At 30.9% G+C, this 17,393-nt stretch overlaps 1 protein-coding gene across 2 annotated transcripts in view; it reads right to left on the bottom strand.

The window, feature by feature from the left end:
• LOC128180917 (uncharacterized) overlaps nucleotides 1-17,393 on the bottom strand; it is a 123,175-nt gene that overhangs the window by 55,699 nt on the left and 50,083 nt on the right. For both annotated transcript variants that reach the window (XM_052849130.1, XM_052849122.1), the window contains exons 32-46: nucleotides 16,193-16,331; nucleotides 15,423-15,592; nucleotides 13,277-13,340; nucleotides 12,733-12,891; nucleotides 12,459-12,597; nucleotides 10,859-11,013; nucleotides 10,611-10,770; nucleotides 9,195-9,364; nucleotides 7,953-8,180; nucleotides 6,567-6,661; nucleotides 5,694-5,826; nucleotides 5,056-5,228; nucleotides 4,720-4,801; nucleotides 4,385-4,618; nucleotides 3,971-4,068 (exon numbers count right to left, since the gene is read on the bottom strand). In XM_052849130.1, coding sequence (XP_052705090.1) covers nucleotides 3,971-4,068; nucleotides 4,385-4,618; nucleotides 4,720-4,801; nucleotides 5,056-5,228; nucleotides 5,694-5,826; nucleotides 6,567-6,661; nucleotides 7,953-8,180; nucleotides 9,195-9,364; nucleotides 10,611-10,770; nucleotides 10,859-11,013; nucleotides 12,459-12,597; nucleotides 12,733-12,891; nucleotides 13,277-13,340; nucleotides 15,423-15,592; nucleotides 16,193-16,331 — 2,199 coding nt within the window. The remainder of the gene's footprint in view (nucleotides 1-3,970; nucleotides 4,069-4,384; nucleotides 4,619-4,719; nucleotides 4,802-5,055; nucleotides 5,229-5,693; nucleotides 5,827-6,566; nucleotides 6,662-7,952; nucleotides 8,181-9,194; nucleotides 9,365-10,610; nucleotides 10,771-10,858; nucleotides 11,014-12,458; nucleotides 12,598-12,732; nucleotides 12,892-13,276; nucleotides 13,341-15,422; nucleotides 15,593-16,192; nucleotides 16,332-17,393) is intronic.

Raw genomic sequence — 17,393 nt, 5'->3', positions numbered from 1 at the left:
TATAAAATCGCGTCGTATGGTCATTAAAACAAAAAGATATTCAAACTATGACGAATTCTGACTAATTATTTATTACTTGTGTAATATTTGCTTCATGTGTATAGTGATTAGCAGCGTTCACGATCGCAGGTAGATTTCCAGCCCCGGAGGCTTTCACACCTCTAGAAATTAAGCCCCGCCCTCACCTGAGATTTACCACCCGGTAAAAAAGTTTGGCCTTTTATACGATCTTTCGTTTTTTCTTCTGTTTTTTTTCTTCATTGACTGAAACCAGTATATTGTATCATAGCAAACATTTCAAATCTTCTATAAAATCTCTCTCTCTCTCTCTCTCTCTCTCTCTCTCTCTCTCTCCATGCTAACGTACGAATATTTCAGTATTTAAATAAAGTACTACCGGTAACATGTAGTAATGTTGACAGCGGCTAAATCTACATATTGGCATTAAAAAAATTAAAGTATGTATTTATCTTTAGTTTCGGGATAATGTTCATGGATTCAAATGATTTGAAGTTCGTTATTCAATGATAGTCTGAAAAATTCTTAATGATTGAAAGTCAACGCTAAAAAGTAATATTTTATATCGACAGTGTACTGTTTCCTTCTTTGTGTATGTCTACAGGAAAAAATCTTTTGTCTGTCTGGGAACGACGAAAAACCCGGAACTAACAGAAAGGCTCACTCAGACTATACACACGGCCGGGTGACTGTGTCAAGGTGTGAAAACTGACCACCTGTGTATATGTGTTGGGGCCTAGGAATAAATAGATGTAAACGTCGGGGAAATACACTGTTAAAACAAAAAATCTGAATTTTCACTTCTGATTAAAAAAAATCATTATGTTTGCTGGGTGCATTAGGATCATAGTCATTTAAAATCTGTCTTAAAAGATTATTATAATTTACTTACATGTAGGACTAGTTTCATGTAATGTTTGCACAAAAGTGGGATTTATTATAATTATCTATTTACCCGGTAATAGTGATTACACATCGAGGTCAAAATTTAATAAAAATGCATCAATTTTTATAACCGATTGCTTAACATGAATCGTTTCGACATAACACAGTACTGCAAGAGGTATCAAGTGGATTCGGAAAGAAACAGGGGGGTGGGGGTGATATTATCCATATAATTACATTTCATTTTTCGACTTATAGTTTGCAGATATTTTTCTAAAACCACGGAGTTGGTTGGCAAAAATAAACGTAAGACATAAAGAAAAATAATCGATATGTAAAAGAAGCAGTTTAATAGGCAATCAATATCTTATTATTCTAATCGATTTCTGATAAATGGATCTCTCTCTCACACACTCTCTCTCTCTCTCTCTCTCTCTCTCTCCCCTCTCTCTCTCTCTCTCTCATGAATTTTCTAGTGCTAAAACTTGAGGCCCCGAGTCAGAAAGGTATAAGCACGTTAAAATCCCTTACGGCATCACAACCGCCACTTCCAACATAGATTTTATTGTGAACTTTTCTGCGCTTGCAAATGACACCAATACAATATTGTCAGAAAGTGATATACCTGTAATCTCTCTCTCTCTCTCTCTCTCTCTCTCTCTCTCTCTCTCTCTCTCTCTCTCTCTCTCTCTCTCTCTCTCTCTCATTACACAAAAAATGTGTGTAGCGTAGGGCATTCTATATACATGTATCTTATTTCTTAAACATTTAAAAGTAAATCATATATTAAGAAAACTGTACAGCTACGCATATTACAACATGTTACAACCTTCCTTGATTTAAATCCTTCCTTTTATTTCTTGCTGAAATTAATGATACAGTTAACTACCGCTTAATATGTCACTGATTATGTTGAAAATTTATAATGTATTCTGCAGTAGGTGTTATTTTGTAAAATTAAAACCCGACATTTGCAATGTATGTTTAAATATTTTAATCAAAAGAAATCAATTAACAAATGAGCTATTAACTCGCACAAAATGTACCTGTGTAGTCAAGCGGGCCGTCATGATATTTGGACATGTGTACAAAAAAAAAAACAAGCATGGATATATTTTGTGGATTCTGTGTTTAATTGACTGTTTTTAGTGGCTAAAACACAGCTTATGAGACACAGACAATTAACAACTCGATCATTTAAACGAGGGCTTGTGTCAAATATCATCAATAAGAAATGATTATGTAACCTTGCTGGTGGGGGGGGGGGGGGTATTTTCGAATGACTGGCAGAATGAACATAATGACATGTAAATTTTTAAAAATCAGATTCAACATGTAAAATTCAATATTTTCACCTTATAGCTAGGGAATTATCAAAATTTTATGATCGTAACATTCAATAACAATAGACATTTATTAATAAAGAAAACGTATTTAATAGATTTAACGACCTGTTACATTCTTCTGTCAAGTTATCTGTATAGTTACATAATGAAAATGCTATATATAAAACTAAATATCGAAGAAAAAAAATATACTAAAGATTTAAAAATCTGATTTTTTCTCAAATTAATGGTACAGTGCCGTACAGTGGGGTACAGTGATGGTCAGTGCCCGGTACAGTGGCGTACAGTGGGGTACAGTGCTGGTCAGTGCCCTGTACAGTGGTGTACAGTGGGGTACAGTGGAAGTCAGTAGGACTGTACAGTGGTGTACAGTGGGATACAGTGCTGTTCAGTAGAAATATACAGTGGGGTACAGTGGGGTACAGTGGAAGTCAGTGAAATGTACAGTGAGGTACAGTCAATGTACAGTGGATGTCAGACAATGTCAGTCAATATTTGGGAATATCAGTGGATTTTGAATTCAGTAGTGTCAGTAGTTGCCTGGCATTTTATTTTTGCATTGATTGATTTAGAGTTTCATAAACACAAAAATAGCAATTTTCTGTATCTTTACAGCCTTACATTAATTGCATTTGATAACATTCACAATAATGTCTAATAAGCATTTACATGTTCTAATTGTGTTAAACAGCTAGTCTTGTCAATAAATGCATTTCAATTTTGGTGTTCTAAGAAGTAAGGAAATGATGACGTCAGGCTAACGTCGTAATGAAAATATAAGGTTTTGAGAAATCTTTTAAATCTTTAAAGTTTTTTTTGCCAAAAATTGGCCGAGAATACATACTGATGTTTTTTTATGAATTGATTCATAATTATCTCCTCAGTTTTTGTGTTGAGTATGATTAATTTCGTCTGAATCGTTTAAAAGTTTGGAGCATTGTTTTGTAATGCGTTTCTCGGTTAAAATGTTACTATATATTTCATTGAAATGGCGTTGTTTGATTTTATTAATGATACTGTATTTAAAACACAATAACATTATTACCGCGCAGACGAATCTTAAATAAATTTTAGAAATAAAACTGTAAAACCTATGGATCACGTGGACAAATTTTCAAGGTAGGTTTTCTCACAAGCAGGTAAACCCGCGAGCTACCTTAAGTCTTGAATTGCTTAATTTATTTTACTCTCTAAGGCATGTTTTAAAAAATGGTAACAAATGTAGTTTTGTAGTTTTCAAGAGGTCAAAATGTAAAGCTGCTAACGGACGACAGTCGACACACGACGAACAACGACAGACGAAAACCGATAGCAATAGGTCACCTGAGTGACTCAGGTGACTTAATAAAAACTTGAAAATAATCTTTAAAATAAAATCTGCAGCTGATATTTTTAATATAAATTTGTCTGATTAATCTAGCATGTTTCGAGCCAAAAAACATAAAACAAGACCGTTAACACAAAACAAAAGATTGACAGCAATAATCAGTTCTGGTAGGCTAATTAAGCAAGATATTCATTCGTGAATGATGTGTTCTGCAGTCTAAAATTAACAAAGAATTATTCATGCTTAATCTAGTCTGTAAACGTTTCTTAAACAAATAAAACATATGCAGACCCATATCTAATATAATGAAAATCTAAGCAAAATATGATTTTCATCTAAAACAGAAAATATTATAACGTGTACCATGATATAAGGATAACAGATATTAATATACCTCTTTGATTTCCCAATACATCGGTCCTAGTTCTATATTACATTGTTCTAAACTGTCTTCCATATCGAAGCCACAATGATATGTGATGTCATTTAATCCTACAAAATCGTATCAGAATCAAGCCTTTTTAAATTCAAATATGGTACACATTTGTATATCAAACAATTTAAACTGCGTGCATGGTTAAATTATGGAATTTTATGCAAGATAAATATGTTTAACTGAATATAAATATTACATTACTTATTTTGAATGAATACGTAGAAAAAAGAACATCAGAACAACTAAATTTTACAAATGTATTTATAAAGTCTCTTTACATATATCTTTGCCTATATATCTCAAGTAATCACATTTATGATATTAAATCTCTTTGATTTTATTTTTTACCTTCCCATGCTTTTAAATACAAACCTGAACAGGTAACACCATTACTATAAATTCCATCTTTACACAAACACCGATCACCATGACAGTAGGAGTACGCTGAATGACAATTGTCTAGCAACATTCGACAGTTACATGTTTTTCCACTCCAGCCTGGTTGGCATACACATGATCCACTTTTACTATCACAGCTCTCAGAACTTACTCTTTTGCAGTCACATGATTTTTCGCATAATAGTCCATATTTCCATGGTTCACAACCTGGAAGTGAAGGTTAACCAAAATAAATTTTTAATAACTTTAAAAAGCGACTTTACGCGCTCACTGTGTCAACCCTTCAGCATAGCAAAGTTGATACTCACTGCAATGTTCTTGGAAAATTTTGAAATCATCCATAGCGATGTCCGATCGATAACCGTCACCCCTCGTTCCTATTATTTTTATCTGGAGAAACATTTTTTTTCATATTTCATTATGTTTTGCTTCCATAGATAGTACATGCTTTTTCAATGAAGGGACCTTTGAGTTTTATGAAAAGCATTGTTATTTTGAGGAGGTATATGATTCCAATATTATGCTTGATACATAACTTAAAAATTTTTTTCGAATCGAATTTCAGAAGCTTAAACAAATTAAAGATTTCAAATACTTTTAACTAGGGGGACATATGTATCTAGGTTCGACGACCTGCATTATACCTTTTGAGAATCAGGCGGAAGTGATATGTAACCTCGATTCCAGTTTGAGTTTATATGTCCTGTTTTTGACCATCGAACGATTTCTGATCCAGGTTTTTCTTCAATAATGACATTTAAGTCTCCCATATCTCTTCCTCTCATGTGAAAATAGAATTGAAAGCAGGTGTGTGTTGCTAAAATTGTGGTTAAGAATCTTTATTAAATAATAACTAAAACAGATTACACAAATGCATAAAAAAACATAAATATTGATTTCATTAGCAATATTAAAACTATACTAAATTCTTGTTTTTCAAAAGTAAAAATTAACAATTTGACATAGATTTTTTTTCTCTTCATACATCACTATATCATATCATATAGTTTCATTACATATATCATTGGAAGAAATACATTGGTTAGTTTCGTTATCAAATTTGTACCGTCATTGGTACACATAATGCTTTACCCAGGAAGGTCCCTTAGGCCTTAGGTGAGTCAACTCCATGATTGACTTCATTGAATTTATATTAATGTCATGGTGATTGAATAAAGAATATAGCAATATTACTAGCAAACAGAATTTAATATGATTAAAGTGCAAATATTATTATTCCATTACGGGTAAGCAAATGCTCAAGCTCAATGTCGGTACTTGCTCAGATTTAGGCTTGTAAGAGATATTTCCATCACGCCTTCATCCCCTTCCGACTGGCTTGTGGCTTCTGTATATACATAGTGGATACCTTCTTTGGCTGTATATGGCCCTGTATCATCACTTGGTGTACCCCTCTGAAAAATATTAATCTGTTATTTCCTTATTTCGTATATAACGTTTAGATTTATTTTTGTGTAGACAAAACAATCATGGTTTTTACTCTTAAAACTCATAAATTATATAAAATCAATTACCAATTTCTGTCTGGACAAAGCAAATGTAGATTTATGTTAATTAGGGGTTTTTTTGTATGTAGGTTTGTGCTTTTTTAACATAATAAATTTATTTCAAAATAGTATAATTAAGCTATCTTTATATATCAAGGAAAGAAAAGTCAGTGATCACGTGACTGATGTTAAAATCGTGGTATATATATTTTTAATATACTAATTTGTACATGAACATAATTTGATATTGTAAAATAATAAAATATATTTCCTGGGAGACTAGAACCAAGTCATATGATTATATTACAATAGCCATTGCAAAGTCGAAAAATGCTACAATATGTCAAATTCTGTATGATCATGTTTAAACAAATATTATAATGCACTCTTAAAATTACAATTTTTAAGAAGAATAATTTTAAACCCTTGAATTATGACAATGCTATGACAGTTCATATGCAAGAAAATGCGGTAAATTATCATAACTCTGTTTATCATAAATAAAAAGGTACAAAAATAGTCGTTGAGAAGAGTATATGTTTCTTCCATTTTAGAGACAAATTAAAATAAATTAACTTTCACGCGTATACATTTATTTGATTGCAAAAACACATAAAAGAAAAACAGTATGTTAATAACAAACATACACTATCTCTTTTCCATTTCATGGCACCATAATTATTTATAGAACAGGTGTCAATGTCGGTTTCAAATGAACAGGAGAACAAAACGAATTCTTCATCTGAAAAAAAATACACAACATATAATAATACCTAGTCTATTTGACACAGAAAAAAAGAGTCGAAATGATTTTATTTTTGCAAGCATTTTAGACTCCGTTTTCGGAGGCAACACATGCGTACGTATACAAGATATAGCTGCTTTTTTTTATGACGTTGGGCTGAAGAGAAGTAATGTGTTAGTAGACTTCTAATATGTTTATAAATACCCCGGCTATACTTTCGATCGTATTTGTAAAATAATGTTTTTATTTGTACTTAATAGAGTAATTCATCCCGGAATTTAAATAGTCGGAAGATACATAAAAAGTAACATTCATTTATCGTCCTAAAATAAGATAATTGGATAAGTTTTAATTTTTGGAATTGTAATACCATTTTAAATGGTCTGTCATACACATCGATGAGCGTACATATAAAACAAAACGTCGATTACTAAAAAAATATCTATGATAAAAAAAATCTTTTTTTCGCATTAAAAATTCATTGATTGTTTAAATTGTTTATAGGCCTAAATTGAATTAAATGTCACTCTTGATATAATAACTTTTAAAATAATCATCTATTTTCAACATCTCAAATTTGGTATCTTTACGAAATTAAGGATATATTTTTAACTTAAAAGTCCATCTTCTTAAAAGCCAGCGTACAGTTATAACCATATGGTATTAATACACCACTTAAACACTCAAAAATGTACTTTAAAACTTTAATAACAATGTTTGACGTGCTTTGTCCAATTTTAGAGAATTTGTTAGAACTCTAAGCATAACTCACAGTTTCTTTTTATAACTAACGCGATTTTGCCCCCAAAGTATAATTGAGCAAAATACTTTGTTTTTCGATTTACCTTTTTACCTTTTTTTACCGAGTACCAGTTAGAATGACAGCAATGATAACAACGTTCAAATTTATGTGTTAGACTTTAAAAACTAGCCAAACGATTATATTAAAGATGTCTATTCATAAAGCAAACATGATTTTCTCATGTGACCATCCACGTTCATATCCCGGTGAACATTTTAACTTGACATTTATTTCTTTAATAATAAAAACTAAACTTAAGAAGAATGTATAATCGCGGTGCTTTTAGACAATATTATTTTCCTTAAGATTTTGAAAAAGCTTTGTGTCCAGATACAATAAACACAAACAAATATTCTATCGACGTTTTCACTTAAAAAATATGATTTAAAATAGACCAAAATATAATATCTAAATTCAAAGTCCTTTGGAATTTATCAACCAGCCGGTAATTTTGAAACTTAAACTGAAATAAATGCAGCATTCTACCAGAGCAGTTGGAGGCTGTCGTGAAGAACCCGTCAATACACAAACAGTCGTCACCATCACAATAAGAGTTTTCTCCACATTCAGTTCCTCTCCCACACGTGCACCTTACACCTGTCCATCCAGTCCTGCATATGCAGTCTCCTGTGTCCTTATCGCATGACAAAGACTTACTTTGATCGCAAACACAACTTCTTTCACACTGGTCTCCAAATTTGAAAGACGAACATTCTAGAAGATAATGTTTATATGATTATTTTGTTTAAGTAAATTAAACTCTTGTATTTTTAGAGTTTATATAACGTCGTTCAAAGAGCAATTGAAATATATTATAGCATTAAATGATTTATTTTTGACGTCGACGTGTCATTTACTGCCGGCAGGTGAACAGACAAATTGAATAACGCGTTTTAGCGCGTTGTGATAATTTGTCTGCAAACCTGACGGTAGTTATTGACTCCACGACGTCAAAAAAATCATTTAATGTTTATATTTACATTCCCTTATTGATGAAATCAATTATTTTTATTAAAATAAATCGGTATAAATTGCTGATCACAGAGGGAGTAAATTAGTAAAAGCAAGAACAGCTATTTTCTAGAACTGATTTACACGTGTTAACACATAGACTGTTGAGATGAGCATGAAAATATAATCCATGAAAATTAAATCTTGAAATTTTGTTTTAAATAATAAAATCATTTTTATTGTTGAATAATTGTAGAAAATGGTGCTTTAACAAAATGTATAAAATATATTTTTAAACCAATAGCATAGAAATCAATGTTTAAGAACTACTTATAAAAATTACATGTAATTTGATATATGTACGCAGTGATAAGCTTGTTGCATTTAGATGCATTAAAATATTACATAATTAAATGGAAAAAACACAATAGAATGTAAATTTAAACTTTAAGATATATACAGGGTTTATTTTGGTTATATCTATCGTATGGATATAAAACAAAAATCACTAATATGACATCTGTTAAATATATTCTATAAGTATTTTTACCTAAAATTTATCAACGGTTAAAATGTATTTATAGAATAGGAAATAATTTGAATCATTCAAAAAGAGGTTTTCCTATTCTTGTTTGATTGTTTACGCTACATTGATTTGCAAAAAGCTTTTAAAATCAAATCAGCACTATTTGGAATCAGCTGATTAAAATTCAATTGCTTTATTAAACAAAAACATGCTCAAGTATGTAATCGTAACTAAATTAAAGATGAAAATACCGTTTGAACAAACAATGCCCACATCCTCAGAATGACTGCAACCACCCGGATGTTCTGTTTTACTACATATATGTATTGACATTTCAGTTCCACTACATCTAAGGTTACTCATAAGAATCGGTCCACTTCCTCGTCCGAAATAAGCGCGGGCTTTCACTGCAATTTCTCTTCTATAAAAGGTGTGTAAGCAAAATATTTTTAAAAGTTTTTTCAACTTGCGAAACACTTTGCAAACAATGAACAAATTTTGATCAGAACAGCTTACTTCAGCCTTTAGCTCAGGTGACCTAGCAAAATATCTATGAAATCTAAGTTCAGAAAATGACTACAGTTTTCACTTTTTGTGAAAGATTTGAGCACAGTCTTTAAAAAGTGTGTTTAGATATTAAAGCAATAAACTTTTCTGGTTGTATAATGACTTGGAAAAACCATCGAAAAGATTTCACTGTAAACAATTGACTTTTTATATATCTTTCGTAGGATGTTCATTTAAATTCGTAAGATAATTTATATCGTAAGAGTAACTGTCGTTAATCAAAAAACATTAATTAGGATACTAGATAACTTACAAGTAAATAAAATAACAGATAATTTGTGAGAATTCTTTGAATAGGATTTAACCAAATGTTCTTATTGACTTCCCATACACATATACATATGATGGGGGAGGGGGTTCATACATGTAAGAGGAAACTATATTTCTGTGTTGCTTGCTTTTATGTTACTAAAGTTTTAACCCTGGAATGATATTTTAAGACAAAAAAATACTCCATAAATATCTAAAACTGGAGTATAAAAAATGACTTCAAATTAATTTTCAAAATCTATAACTTTGTTCAACTGTCCTCATAATGGTGTAATGAGTATAGAAACAAACATTTAAGGCAAGAATCAACCCAACGTAAATATCGAAAAGCGCATGTGTGAATTTTATTAAAGGTCCATGTTTATTAGGTTATTGGTTTGGGGGGGGGGGGGGGTTGGCATATTACGGTGTTTGGTCCATATTAATTTTACGGATAAACATGGTTATATCCGGTAGTTTGATTCGTTGGTATATAGATTAAAAATGCTTATCGGATTTTTGAACAGCTGAGATATTAATCAACAGATGTATATATTATCATTAAATTTTACACTTTTCTAAACAATCATACGCCATTGATGTCCATTTCAATACCCTCTCAATAGAAGGGGTAAGTGTGTGAACATTCTTACGAGAAAAAGCACGGGTTTTAAACATTGTAGCGTTATAAGACACATGTTGTGTTAATTCATACAAACGAATTAGACGCGTAGCTGCTTATATAAGTAGACACAGTTTTTTGTAGTTTCTCCAGACACAACAATTATAACATTATGAATACATTCCTATGTAAGCAGAGTGTAAACAGTCATTTATGTGTAGATTCTTACGTGGGTAATCCAAGCTCTTTACAAGCGACTTTTGCATCGCTTTCATCAAATCCATCATCACAAACTGTGCCCCATGATCCACGTCCATTTAACTTCACTTCCAATCGACCCTCTGTTTCGTCTGAACCGTCTACCAATCGAATGTTACTTGATTTGTTGACTGTAAAATGAAGACTTATGTTTTTTAGTATATAGCTTATATTTGTTCTTTAAAGAAATAGATCATACAGAAAGAAAAAAAAACCTACCACATATAACCCCTGCATCGTTTTCATGACTACACGATAACTTTTCAAAAGGGCAAGTGAGTAAATCTGTTTCATCTCCTACGCAATTAACTTTACTTATGTAGTTTGGACCGACACCTCTTCCAAATTCAGCATCTGAGACAGCAATACCATACCTTTGAAAAGAATATATCAACTTCACAAACAATATAACACACACACACACAGATAAATATATATATATATATATATATATATATATATATATATATATATATATATATATATATATATATATATATATATAAGCACTAAAAATAACCAACGACACGAACAAATCAAAGTCCTGAAAGTACTGAAAAGCGCTAACCTAGCTTGGTTCTAAGAAAATTTACTGTGTGCAAGCGTAGGCGGAAATGAGCCTTATTGAAATTTTGGTTTATGTTTAATGAATATCAATTTAAAGTATCGAAGGCCAGATTTCTTTAAATATATGTTACTTTCTGAAGATGATGTGAATTAAAGCTGAACATGACTTGTATATGGATACTTGCCTGAAAAAAGATATGTTAAAATCAAAAATTATACCTTTTGAACAGTAATTTATCACAGTTTTTGACATTTTCTTGCAAAAATCGATTTTATTTTTCTATATTTTAGCTTCTGAATACGCACTATATTTTTTCATCACTGCATAGCATCCCGTGCTGATGTACGTAAGCCCCGCAAACCAATCGTATCTACTCGGCCATTTCCGTCACCCAGATAACTGGTTCCCTATACCTCTTACCAGTTTAAATTATGTATATTTCTGCTCATAGAGGGCAGTTATTCCTTGCACCGGAAATAGAAGTCTAACGACAATAAAGCGCTGAGCTATGCTTAGCGCTTTAAAAAGTAAAATATTGTCAAAGTTTAGGGACAACCCGTACCTTCCTCAGGACACAAATAAGAACTACTTCTGAAAGGAGAAAAACATCTACAAAACTAGCACTAATCTAAAAACTAAAGAATATATAAAACACCGGATCGGAACGTGGCAACTACAATAACTACAATATTAGCTACTACAAATATGTATATATATATATATATATATATATATATATATATATATATATATATATATATATATATATATATATATATAACAGAAAAAAAGCAACAATAACTGCAAAACATAAGCGCTTTCACTGTGAAAAATCTTCAGACGTTTTACAGTCGAACGCTGAAGATTTTTTACAATGAAAGCGCTTATGTTTTGCTGTTAGTGTTGCTTTTTTTCTTTTATTATATTTTTAACGGACACTGAGAAAATAATACTTTTGTGATTTGGATATATATATATATATATATATATATATATATATATATATATATATATATATATATATATATCTATATATATTCAATTATCAGTTGATTAACATGCATACTGATTTTCACAAGGAGTATCGGGTCCAATCAAAAGATAAGTAAATAAATGAAAACCTCTACTTCCATCAATAATTTTTTATCATACTCATAAATTGAATCAAAGATGAGCATTATTGATCAGATGAACAATGTGAATCTTGGGTCACTAAAGTATTAATGTTAGTAATAACTGTACATTCCTTACTTTCCAAGTCTAAGTTGCTTGCAGACGACAGTAGCATCATCATGGTCCCAATTACTGTCACAGATAGTTGACCAGACACCATTTGTGACAACTTCAATTCTTCCCATCGATGTAGTATTTCCATTTACCAACCGAATATCTAAAATAATTCAGACAATAAGATATAAATGAAACAATTAAATATTACATTAATAATGATAATTAATATTATCTATAGATTGATAAATAATATTATATTAATTAAATATTATCTGACATATCAACAGATGCTTACAGTGTGGACAGGGTTCCCCGTTGTCTTCACACTGACACGCTTCTCCAATATAGCCTTGTTTACAGTGGCATGTTCCGTTGTTTTTATCGCAGAATTCGGTGTGTAACCGTACACAAGTGCAGTCGTCACAACTCGAGCCGAATGTCCAATTTGCACAATCTTTAAATACAATTAACACGATATTTGAATATATATATATATATATATATATATATATATATATATATATATATATATATATCTCAGAAAGAATGAATGGCATGAAAAATTATCAACAAGGGAAAAAAGTTTCCTAGCTTAAAAACTGTATGAGGAAATATCTGCACATTAGGGTACATTATGTGCCCATTTGGCAGCCGCCCGCCCGCCCGCCATTTTCATCATTTCAATAACCGGATTTTCCTTTTGAAAACTCGGTTAATAATAATAATGTTTTTATTTGATTCTTATAATATCTAATATGAAATTTCAATGTGAAAATTGGTCAAGATTGAACTAGCAATTACTGATAAACTCAGGCAAAAAGCAGAAAATTTTTTTTTACCACACATTGAGTCCGTAATAATAATCTGGTCAATGGCTGTTTTTTCTTCCAGTCGAAATATTATCTAAAATGTAACGATCTCATTATTGAAAATGATAACCATGATCGTCTTCAATAATGCTGAGTGTATTTTATAGACTATGGTGTTAAGCAATTAAAGAGACATGGTCATGAATTTGCCGAAAAATAGTATAATTTGTTGTGTTATAAGCGAGCAACAGAGCTAACAATACTTTGCATTGTGAACAAAGCATTTGTTTACATTTCGAATGTTGAAGTAAAAATTCCAGTAGAGGCCTAGAATGAATGTGTTAAACTAATGGAATTTTTTATGCATACTTAAAATGTATAATGATGTATAAGAGCATAGAAAAATCAATCAGTTTCAAAAAGAATACTGGAATATTGAACCCATGTAAAAAAAAAATTGGGAATGAGCCTTGTTTACATGACAAAGAATTGTGAGCCTCCTGTCTTGCTTATAACTTAACGAGTGACTCTCAAATTTCATTTGGTTATATTAGAAATGTATTTCTAAAGCATTGTAAATAATAAATCAGAGAAATCGTGACCATGCCTCTTTAAATATGTTGTATTCTCATGAAGAAACAACCCAAACGTCTATTCAAATTTGAGTATAAAGTGAATCAACGATTTCTTTCATAATTATCCTATAAAGATTCTTTGGTAAAAGTTTGAGAAAAAAATATACTCTATAAGACATTGCTATCAGGATGCAATGTACAAGAACTTGACTATTTAGTAATATTGAAACAACTTTTAATACTCGATAAAATAGAAACATTTGCTAGTTTTTACCTTTAAACCGATAAAAATGTTACAACAAGATTTAGATAGTCAGCAAACATAAAAGCGATCTCAGCCATAGAATAGAGTTTCACAATAAAAATCTTGAGGAAAAAATGACTTGGTTCGAGAAAATAAAAAAAATAACATAACTGGATCAACGTGTTTTTATCGCTTCTTTTATATCAAACTAATCTAGCTTCCTAACATATTTTCATATAAAAAAAAATTCACTATGATCCTTTAGGGGAAAAAATTTCTATTAATATTTTATTGCAAAATGTTGTACTTCTCTCCACGCGACATTTCTAAATGGTTTCTTAATAAACATTTAGCAGAGCTATGAATAAATTTCAATTACATAGAGGCATGGTCATGAGTTTTCGACAAAAATTATTTTTGCCTTTTAATGGGTACAATGCTTTAGTAAAGTATTTCTATTAGTCAACAAAAAGAATGAATCCTTTTAAAGGCCAAATTCCCCCCCCCCCCCCAATTATTAGCAAAAGAATCAAATTAAAGATTTCATATATATATATATATATATATATATATATATATATATATATATATATATATATATATATATATATTATCCTTTTTTTCAAACACTGAAGTTTTTAAATTCAAATTATTTTTTTACTTCCATACTTGGTATGGACGCATTACTTCAATTAATATTTCAGGGCATCTTGTTAACATCGATTTCTAATAGATTTTAAACCATACCCACATTTTGTAATAAATGTGGTTAATTAAAACAGTTCTATTACTCATTCACTTCCATGAAAGACATTTGAACAGCAGTGAACTCATATTTTACTTATTCAAAAAGTGCAAAATAATGAGTGCTTCTCCTTCCAGTGGAGGGGGTACCTTGCTTTTGGAATTTATTTTGTCTTTTGACTTCATGAATAACAAAGCCCACACATGTGACTTAACTCTATTTACATTCACGCTTTGAGCACATTTATGGGGCATTGTGATTAAAAATAATAACGTTTAGTTAGGCCTAAGGTAAATGTGTCATATACTTATTATTTTTATATGTGCAAAACGAACACGGAATAAAGAAAAATCAGCTTAAAACAGCTTTTAAAGATATATTGAACTAATGTAAACAAAAACCATGACACGATCATTGTTTATATAACAAAGAAATGTAGTCTGTAGTTTGCCTTTTTAACTCTTTGACTAAAACGCATTTATTTGATCAATATAAATCCATCACTAACGCATTGTAAACAAAGAAAATAGATAAATAAAATTTTACCATCATCGTCATCATCGTTTTTATAAAAAATTATCCTTATACTCAATGCCTTTTGATTTAGTATACCTGCTCAATTGGTAGACTTGAATTTATATTTGTTCGTTTGTTTGTCCAGCCAGTCTTTGTTGTAGACAAAGTGACAATGGTTGATTCTATCATTGATGTATCTTTCATGGATAGTACGATGGAACCTCGTCCTGTTGTGATGTAGTCAAAGAAAACACACAGTTGGCTTTCTGCAAATGATTGAACAGTGTAACACAAAAACACAAAAAAATACGGAGTTAAAGTGATAAAACGAAAAAAATACAATAATTATACCTTGAAAACTAAAACTAGATTAATGCTGTTGTTACGGTGAGTTACAAATTGTTTAAAGATATTTTTCATCGATCGCACTTACGAGCAAACTGGGTCGAAAACACCCGATTCTTTTAACCTCCATTTTACCGTTAGATGTGTGGTTGGGTTTTATGGAGGTGGTGTTATTTTTACAAAATATTTGAAAAAGAACTGGCCCCGCCGTCACCAACTTTCCTCAAGTCAATACTCAGCCTCAAATCTGAGGTTTGACCTCAAATTTATGCACTTTTCTTTAAAAGATTTGAGTTGAGGAATGAGTTGAGGGATTTGAAAATCTTGGTGACGGTGGAGCCTGGTCAGATATTTTTGAAGAGTCAATTTATTTTGATTTCATAAGAAATTTTTAAAAACTTCCGTTGAATTGTAATATTATAAGTCGTGACTTCTTTTAACAATAACAGTAAAAAATGATTTGCAACTTCGCCTTAGATCAAGGGTACATATCAACATTATATCTTGTATTATTAACTTACGTTTACTTCCTAAAGAAAAATTGAGTGAAGCGAAGAATTCGCTCGATGAAAAATAATATGGCCTCTCATCAACGTATGCATACTCTGTATCATCGCTTCCGGGCTGTGGTCTCCAAGAACTGTAGAAATACCTTGATTCCTGTATGAAAAGGAAAATTCATGACATAATACAGTTTTTTTTAATTTTTGCTTAACATTTACAATTTGTTATAATGGAAAATATCAATAGATAATATGGTATAGATAATAAAAGGGAAAATCTATTGATTGCTTTTGATACCTTTCTATTTTTATTTAGATAAATCATAAAAATAGTATTTGCGCTATACTGTAACAATTGATTAAATCCAATTGACTAGTTTGTTTAAATAAACTAAACCTTAAGGGACGTTTCCTATCTTATAAAAGCACACTTTTTAAGGCTAAAATGTCGTATTCAATCAAGTGTTTCACATTCATTCAAAAATAAAACCACAAAACTTAAACTAATAGCGAGCGAAGCGAACTCTAAGAACCAGTGTGCGCGGGAAAAAGAACGAGCGAAACCTATAGATTCATCAAACAATTATTTTTGTCTACGCCCCATAATGCTCTCTTATGTTTTCACTCGTAGTGCTCTGCCAAAAATGGCTGACATTTAACTCGAAAGTTACGGTATCCTGAGGTTTGAAGACACTTTCTGAGTTCTGTACAAGCTTTAGGGAGATCCAAGAGATTTGTTACATGCTTTCATACCTTCGTATTGAGTCGAGATATGTAAACAAAGACAAAAAGGTAATGGATGATGTCACAGTGCTCTCGCGCTATATTTATCGCGATGAACTAGAGGTGGATCAAACATCTGCAATGCGTGTACCAACAATTTAAGTATAGACTGCGATACCTGCCTCATATGATGTTTTTATTTTTTATTTTTTTTGGTTTTGATAGAGAGATTAAACATATAATAGCAAGAGCCACACTTTAATGTCATAACGATCCAATTTAAAGCTTATTTTGCATGCATGTTCGGTAAATATAAGTGGGGAAGATAAAAAAAAAATATGTCAATTTGAATTAAATGAAAAATAACAAAGAGAAAAAATAAACAGTTGAAATATCTATACAGATACATAAAGATAAGGATACAACGTATGCAATTAGAATGCAAAAAATAACAAACAAACAAAAATATGAACCAGGAAAAAAAAATAAACTTCAG

This window comes from Crassostrea angulata, chromosome 1 (assembly GCF_025612915.1).
Source record: "Crassostrea angulata isolate pt1a10 chromosome 1, ASM2561291v2, whole genome shotgun sequence".
NCBI classification, from domain to species: domain Eukaryota; kingdom Metazoa; phylum Mollusca; class Bivalvia; order Ostreida; family Ostreidae; genus Magallana; species Magallana angulata.
Note: the sequence above shows the minus strand (reverse complement) of the source record. Positions and strands in the feature narration are given on the sequence as shown.